This window comes from Thunnus albacares, chromosome 16 (genome assembly GCF_914725855.1).
Source record: "Thunnus albacares chromosome 16, fThuAlb1.1, whole genome shotgun sequence".
Taxonomy (NCBI): domain Eukaryota; kingdom Metazoa; phylum Chordata; class Actinopteri; order Scombriformes; family Scombridae; genus Thunnus; species Thunnus albacares.
The window spans coordinates 13,679,231-13,688,068 of NC_058121.1; the positions used below are offsets into that span (position 1 = coordinate 13,679,231).

At 38.7% G+C, this 8,838-nt stretch overlaps 1 protein-coding gene across 1 annotated transcript; it reads right to left on the reverse strand.

The window, feature by feature from the left end:
• Nucleotides 1-2,881: 2,881 nt before the first annotated feature.
• On the reverse strand, nt 2,882-8,476 carry LOC122965814 (pro-opiomelanocortin-like). The gene is made up of 3 exons (XM_044330038.1): nt 8,218-8,476; nt 4,947-5,073; nt 2,882-3,994 (listed from the first exon to the last, which is right to left on the reverse strand). The coding sequence occupies exons 2-3, from the start codon at nt 5,064-5,066 to the stop codon at nt 3,335-3,337; spliced, it is 780 nt and encodes a 259-aa protein (XP_044185973.1). The 5' UTR covers nt 5,067-5,073; nt 8,218-8,476; the 3' UTR covers nt 2,882-3,334.
• Between the last annotated feature and the right edge of the window lie 362 nt (nt 8,477-8,838).

Sequence of the window (8,838 nt, forward strand, 5' to 3'; positions counted from 1 at the left end):
CATTGTTTATCTGTTGACCAGCAACTTTACTGTTTTGGTTCACTCTCACCGCTCTCATAGTGGTGTTTAAATTCAGCAGCAACATGCAGCTGTTCTACAGACACAGTTAGCAACTAGCTGATGAACAAAGTGGAGCATTTAGAAGCTAAAGAGCCAAATATTTCCCTCAGGAGTTGATGGAGACCAAAAACTGAGCTAAAAGAAGAGTGAAAATTGGACTTACATTCACCAGGTGGACAGAAACGTGACTCCATATGGATGATAATGTAACTGCTGCATGTGTAAATACAAGCAACTGTTTGCTTACAAGTTCAACATATCATGTCAATGTTGTGTTAACTTGTTTCTGCTCCCCATAAGTGGCTCAAATGAATAAATAAATAATTTATGCAGGTTTAAATAAAACTAACAATTCTTGGGGGGTTAGGGTTGTGTTGTCGTCTCTCACTGTGATTCACTGAGAACTCAACTTTGAAGTCTTTACAATGCTGACTGTTTTTCTGACTCCTCTGTCAGCGTCGACCTCAGATTTATATTTTTGTACATTTGTCTCCCTCTCTGTACCAGTGAAGAGATGTGTTTGCCTCAGGAGTTTAAATCCCAGCTCACAGCAGTGGAGGCTGGTCCATAGAGGCAGAGGAGGTTGCTCTTCCTCTATTTCTGAGAGGCAAGAGGGAGATCAAAACACAAAAAAAGAGTCATTGGTTGAAATAAACCATTACCAAATCTCAGCATCATTTATAAAATAGTTTTCTCTCTTTGTTGGAAAAAATCCATTATTTAAATTCTGATTGAAATGCTTCAACAGTGACACCTGCAGGGCAGGAGGAGAAAGGCCAGTGTGTGTGAAACTGGGAGGAGAGCAGAGGAGGACGGGTTAATGCTGTCCTCCTTACGACGGGATCTCTTATATCAATTTAATGTACATCATTTTTTTCATGCTAATCCAAAACACTTTTAAACACATCACTAAAAATGACATTTTGTTTAAACTTTTTCAACAGAGTCTAAATTTCCTTTTTTCAGATTTACATTTCCCTTTTTTTTTTTTATCAAGCAGTAGCTAGCTACTTCTGTTAGCCAACGCAGCAGTTAGCTTGTTGTAGCAGCCCTGAAGGACTGTTCATCTCCATGAAAGAAAGAAGACGTCAGATAACGTGAGTCAGATACACCTTCTCTCTCTGTCTCTTTGGTCACTAATTTCTTCTTTGATGGTTAAATGTCTCTGTGTAGCTGTTGTGTGAATTTATCTCCTTAACAAGAATACAGCAGAGATGATATAATGTGCTGTAGGTAGTTTGTTACTTACATGGAAAGAGTCTGATTCATGTGGAATTGATCCCGTTTTTAATTGATTGGTTGTTCAGTCACCTGTTGATGTGTGCTTTGTGAATGAGTGTGCAGGAGGTCTGGCTGCTGCTTCATGAGAAATTCTTCATTTCTTCATTCTTGTTCATTTTTAAGATGAACCGTATATTGAGTAATAAGCTTAAAGTAACTAGAATTAAGACTTTTTCAATGCTAAAAGTAACTAGAATAACAACAGTGTTAACACTGTCAGCTATTTTTGTATGTCGTGCATATAGATAAGAGTGTGTAAGTCATGTATTTGATACATGAATTAATACTTTTTGATGTGAAACTAAACTTTAGATCTGTGAATGTTTTTAGTGTTCAGTCTTTCTAGTATTCAGTACTGATCTGAACCTGTATCACATTATAAGCTTTGTGGTACTTTATATATTTCTGTATGCTAAGAAAATATGTATATATATAAACACATGTAAATCATGTGATATATTGTCTGTTTTTGATGAGAACATAAATCTATTGTCACAAAATTTGAAGTTAACTTTGTTTATAAAATGACACATCTGAACCACTCCACGGCTAAAATGAGCACGTCTTTGTTTAGAAACAAGACGTATATGCTAAATGTCTTTAAGGGAACAGCCTTTTCACCACTCATTTTTTGTTTTTGTTTTTGTTTTTAAAAGCAAATTGTTTTATATGCCATTCGGTGATGGCATATAAAATTGTCACTCTGATTTCATCTGGTCAGGGACAATGATATAGTATGATATGGTTTGTTGTAAGAGTCCATGTTACATTCTGTTTGAATATGGGTTGCTATAATTTAAGAGGTTATGCTATAAATTATGTTGGTGTATGGTGTTTTAAAATCTTGTTCCATGTGCCACTTTTTAACTTTGAGCACCTGCCCCTCTAAAGGTCTCTGCACGGCCCTGCATCTGAACATAAGAACATAACATAACTTGAACATAAGAAAGTAGAGATAAGTAGTCAACTAGTGTAAAATAACATGACGCTGTGGGTCGGTTTTCCTCCTGTCCTCCCCAATTTTTTGAGTCACCAGCTGGCAGTGGCTCACATAATGTATGCAGGGTGCCAACAACATTCATGAAAAAGATCTTTTAACTTTGAAGTAGGCCAATAAATCCCCACTGCTACATCAAAGATAGGTTGAATAAAGACCTGATAGTGGGTCTCTTCATTTTTTTTTCCTGTTTAAGGTTTCTTTTGGGGCAGTTTTTCTTTTTCTTTTTTTCTCTAGGCCTCCAAGGACAGAACTATAACCCATATTTGTTGGAGTGTTTGTAATTGCGACAAAGTCTCATGTTCATCAGTTGTTCATATTATTTTGTCTACCACTTGTATATCAGCCCTACCAGTATATTCATAACACATATTTTTATATTTATATTTCGTGTTTTGTCATTTTCAGTCAGTTCTTAGCACAAAGTCCACTTGCTGGAAATTTTCCAGAGCTCTCAGGTGCATCTAATGGCCTCCATCAGGTGACTGGTGTCATTGATGATTCTCCTTTCATGTGAAATCAGTCAGACAATTACCATAGCTGTATGCCGCAAACAGAATAATCTTTAATGTTATTATAATTTACAAAAAGATACCACTCTGTAAAACAAACTGTATGCTTTTTAAAATACTTTCCTTTACACCCACCTCAAGGCCTGGGCTGGCATTCATTTTTTACTTCCTTTTTCAAAACATTTGGATCAGTAGTAACTTTTCCAACAAGAAAAAATGTTCCTAAGGAAGCTTTGAAGTCAAGGCCAAGAAGTTCAAGTGAGTCAATGGGTGCATCAGCTGTTTTATTTACCATAAAACTGCCTTGTTTCTTGTTTGCTTATCTTACGTTAAGGTCATAAGACAAACCTTTGTCCCAGAAAACACATTCAACAACATACTAATGACAGTGACAAGTTCTTGTAATTTAAAATTAAGAGCTGTGGGTAGTAACATGCAATGGCTCTATCAGCTAACCCTCCTTCCCCCCATCTCCATCCTCCATTCATCCCATTCTCCTCTGCACACCCTTGACTATAATGTTCCTGAGGAGCTTAGCCAGCTGCCCCTGAGGTTTTTCCTCCCACGGCTTCATAAAGCTGTCGTTACGTTTAGAGGCAGGTGGGCTCCCCCATCTGAAGTGACTCATCCGATAGGTCCCATCCTTTCTTTCCTGCGGGCTCAACTGGGCATGTGACTTGGAGCTGACCATCGCCTGGGGCAATCCTTGAGTCGTGTCCTCCTTTGCTTCATCCTCCTTACTGCTCAGCTGCCTGCGAGCCTGAGGGGGGAAACTGCCCTCAGAAGAGCCCCCTCCTTCCAGAGGGGAGGCAAAGATTTTGACTGGCCGGCGTTTGCGGCCAGAGGGTTTCCCCCAGCGGAAATGTTCCATTGAATAGGAGCGTCTCTTGTCGTTGTGGGCCTTCAGCTTTTTCTCTGATATCTTGTCTCCAAAGGGTTTACCCCAGCGGAAATGCTCCATTGAATAGGAGCGTCGCTGGTCGCGGTTGTCTCTCAGGTCTGACTCTGATATCTTATTTTCAGAGGCCAGTGTGGCCGAAAGGATGCTGAATAAGAGGTCATCATCATCATTAACCTTCAGGGCCAATGCACTGACCTCTGGGAGTTGAGCCTGGATCACAGACATGCAGAGGTGAATGCAGTCCTGTGAGGAAAGAATCACACAGACACCAGCAACGTTTCAAAACTGAATGTAAAGTGTGTGTGCGTCCTTTGCAGGAAGAAGAGTTAATGATGATGCATTAATGAGCAAGTTGACTGTATTAAACAGAGTAAGTGTACTGGGAAGATCAATGATTGGATGCGTTGAAATTTCCTACAATACATGCATACAGTTGAATATATCCAAACTATTTGGACATGGACACAAAACACTGATATGACATACATACATACGACAAAGAAAAGCAACAGATCCTCAAGCTGGAGGCAGAAGATGTTAACTGATTATTCATTAACTAATCTTTTCAAGTCATTTGTCAGTCACTTAATGGTTTTAATGGTTCAATGTAACTTCTTTGAAACACAGATCGAGAACAAACTTCCTGAAGATTTTTTCGACTTGTTTCAACTGTTATCATCTTAAAGCTAAATATATATCTGTTTGTCATTGCTTTTATTAAACTATTTTTAGACCTTCACAAAAAAAAAAATTGTCTTTGACCTCACCTCGAGATGCATTTTCTGACTGTTCTGGAGCTTTCAATTGCCTCACATGATCTTTCTATGCAGAAAGAGTTTGTCCTTTTGTCATGGAATAGTAGATGTTCAAATTTCCACTTTTCTTTAGCACTTTAAGGACTTCAAGTTGAGCCTCGAAAGATTCAGAAAAATAGATTGTGATACGACTGAAAGCTCCAAAACAGGTACTGAATGAGGTGAGGATGTTTTGTCAACTGCTGTTTCCAAGATCAACAATGAACTTCAAAGCTCAAACTTTGCTCTCCCGCTTTTTGTGATATATGTATATTTTCTCTTTTTCCATATCATCTCCATGTCTTATCTACTATGAATCACCCTGTCAAAGAAACGTGCTATACAAATAAAGTTAAAGCCTTGCACTAACAGAGAGGAAATAGAAAGAAAGTTAGACCTACCAGTATCCTTCCCTTGTTGCTCAGGTCGTTGCAGATGGAGCTGTCCAAGCACACAGACCCGAACCCCGGGACGCACACATATGCCATCACCACCACTAACAACCAACATAGACACACCATTGTCAGCCTGGTGCAGAAAGGAGGAAACAAACACAAGCGAGTAAATGAGCTGAAAAGAAAGCAGGGAGAATCTCTTCAGAGAAAACAAAAGTCTTTAATAACAAGACAGTGTGACTGTCTGATGCCCAAACATTCACTTAGTCATTCCTAAATCGGAAGAAACTGATACTTTTGTGTAGACGTACCCTAGGTGTCTCTTGATCATTGCGGTATTGCGTAACACTTTCCTCCCTCCCTTATATAACTTGACATGTTTCAACACTATCTGTGAGATAAGTGGTGGATTCGTAGCTGTGTGTGTCATGGCTGAATAATAACTGTGAGCTCAAACACCAGTAATCAACATTCCTCTTCTAGCCAACATCACACATATTGTAACAGATGGTCTTGTTTATCAGCGTCACATTCATCTAATTTAAAAGTAGTTGATAATGAAAGCACAGGAAAATGTGACAGTTCATCTGGAGCCTTGCCTGTAAGAGTTCCCAAAGGAGGCTCAATTAGGGTTTGCAGTTTTTAACACTAAGGGACTGTACAAAAATTATTGTGGGGTAGGGGGCAGGTGGAGTCAGAAATGAGGGAGGATTATGTTGGTTTTTTTTCATTTTTGCTGAGGGAACGTAGTCTTTTCTTGCAAAATTTTCTGTAAAAAACATCAAAATAGTTATGTTCACAAAATGCTTTTTGTCTCTGCCATGGACCATAAAGCTGCGTTTTTCCAAATGCAGAGGACAACAATCGTGTCTCTGTATTGGGGCTTTATTTTACACTAATCATGTAGTAACATGCAGCTGGTAATGTCTATAACTATAATGTCAGTTTTGACAAACACCTGGATCTCCACCTGTAAGTAGGGATTATCTCTCTAAGGAGCATGTCATCATAACAGAACTAAAGATAAGTTAACTTGTATTATAGTGCAAGTTTGGCATAACTCCAGCCCTGTCTCTTAGAAATTACATTTACTACTAATACTACTAAATTATTTGCCCAATTACGTTGTTTTTTCGAATGAATGAAGCGCTACATTTATGTACTGCACAGAGGTCGGGGTGGATGATGGGTGTACAAAATGTAGGACATTAACACTGGAGATGAAAGTTCACACCCTGAGTCTTGTGTGTGGTATAGACAATAAAAGCACTTTGGTTAAAGTTAGTGAAAGATTATGGTTTCAGCTAAATGTTAATAAACTGACTTTTTTCTCTATTAATGGATAGGGTTAGGGTTAGGGATCTCTCCCTAACCTAAACCAAGTGCTGCCATTGCTGAAACAATGCCACAAAAAGGTTGAATAACTACTGGTGGATATTGCACCACAAGACTGGATATTTTTGTGTAAAATAAATGAAATATAAATAAAATAAAAGTGGTTATAATAAAAATTAAATATGTTGTCAGTGAAGATTTTACTCACATTTTTGTGACATCCGAGATTAATTAGCAACATTTTCTCATGATGTTGACAGAATATGTAGTTCGGGCGGCATTATGTTTCCTTCAAAACGTATTAGCTGTTGCAATTTAGTGGTATATAAACAGAATTTCTAGGAAACAGGGTTTCTCAGGCTCTTCTACTGATGCTTACTGTTGAATTAGTAGCTCTTGGTTCAAAAAGAGAGAAAAAAACAGAGAACAGCTGGAATGCATGATAAATAAAATGCATCATTTATGTTTTACATACTTTTGGCAATTTCTAATTCCGCTCTTATTTGGGCTATGTAAAGTCTATGTTTTATCAGCTGGGAATGCCTGAAATTGGGTCAAGGTGTTGGATTTTTTTTCTTATTCAAGGGGACTTTAAAAAGTCAAACAAAAAGTTTCAGCCTCATTCCCAACCCAAATCATTTTCTTACAGTCTCTAAACTGTGTTAATATCCAAATGACCCATGCAGTAACCCCGCTGGAAAAAAAGAACCAGAAACAAGCAAACAAACAAAAATGAATGCATCCTTCCTTCTTTCATAGCTGTGCAAGGGGAAACAACAATGATAATGGTGCCATGAAGCAATTCATTACATTAGTGAATAGGCATCGAATTGCCTGCCTTTTAATAGAGGGATCCGCGGCCAAGAATTGAAAGGTCGGTGAGGTGAAATGACTATTAAAGGCTTTGTGAGACAAGTGGCCAGCAAAGGTTACCTTTTCAGCTACTTAAAGGAAAGCAATCAATGCACATACATGGATGCATACATGCAAGAAGACATATATATATATTGTTTGAGCGTGTATTCATGACAGCCCCACACATTTCAGAAACACTATGATAGAATACAGAGAAAGATATCAATAGATGATAGCAGTCAGTGACTTCCCTTCAGATGCATCTCCAACAGGCAAATGCCTCCCCTCATCTCTTTGTTGCAGTGTTTATTATTACTTCTTCTCCCTGCTTTTCCCCACATTGAACCATTTAATCAGAGACAAAAGCTATTTTATTTTAGAGAGTCCCACAAACAGAAAGCACTTAATTCAACTTTACCACTGACCAATTGATCTTCACCGGTTTGTTGTTAAATTTGACATCCTGTTTGTCATCTGATTCCACTAATTTCACAGATGTTAACATTTTAAAGCTCTTTGTAAAAAATCCCATCTTTGTTCTACACAGGGAATTAGGTCATTTTCTTTCCTTTGCTGTACTCTCTCACTTCTCTATTATTCTGAGCAGTGACTCCTTGGTGGGCCATCGTCTTTGTAACACTGGCAGAGACTTGTCTACACTCTTCCCACAGTATGACTCACTCAGCTGAGCTCTGCTCTCCACAGAAATCATATTCTGATAAAGAAGACTGTGAGCTGCAATTAAAATACATGGAAACCTTATGTGTTGATGATGTATGGAGGTATTTATAGAGTCTAACAGTTAGAATAGTAAAAGTATTGTTCTATATTCATGGAAAGCAATTCAAATGTCACCTAAGACAACTATACTCCTCAAAAGGCTGTGATGTTAGTATAAGATAAAAATCCACTTGTATGATCATTTACAGAGCTGGAGGTGTCAGAAAATGCCCATAAATCCTTAATCAGTTAGTCAGTGACTTATTCATTCAGAAAAACAAGACGCTACCAACAACCAGACACAATTTTGATCCATGCCAAAACAACAGGAATTCACAAACAAGTTCAGGATAATTCTTTTTTTTACCTTCTCCAATTCCTTTGTTATTCTCTTTTCTTTCTTTTCCTCCCACCGTTTATCCACAGATCTTTCTTGAGTGGCGACTCTTAACTGTGATCCCTCTCTTTCTCTCCTGCTTCCTCTCTGGTCTGTGATGAAATGCTCAGTAGTCTGCTGTTGCTTCCTCGAGGAGGAAAGCTCTTTTTATAGACGCACGAAGTACGGAGCTTGGAGTCTCAAGGCCTCAGGGTGTGATTGAGGTAAAGGGGTCTTCTGCTCCATCTGGGAGGGGAGGAGTTTCATTTGCGTGTTTGTGTGTATGGTGGTTAAATGCCACCCACACATTTTAATCAATGGAGCCGCTCACATCACCAGACAACAGGTGAAGCATTAGAGAACTGTTAAAGAACTAGTTGCTGCCCTCCTCCTCCTGCTGTTGCTTCCTCTGGTTGAGGTGCAGTCTTAAAAGCCTTCAAGGATGGATGGGTGATTATTGGGACATTTCAGTGCACTAAGGGAAATTTCTTGACAGCATGTTTACATTACACAATGATAAAGAAACAACTGCTGTTCATGAGTGGACTCATGTCAACCCTGCTCTAAATCCCTCAAAGGTCAGCCCTAATCGCTGACATCACAACACTGAGA

What these genes read in the sequence shown, in the direction of transcription:
- LOC122965814 (XM_044330038.1), bottom strand. Translation starts at nt 5,066, where the DNA reads ATGGTGTGTCTATGTTGGTTGTTAGTGGTGGTGATGGCATATGTGTGC. An exon ending in GCAACAAGGGAAGGATACTG is followed by an intron (nt 3,995 to 4,946) that starts GTAGGTCTAACT and finishes CTTTCCTCACAG; the next exon opens with GACTGCATTCACCTCTGCAT.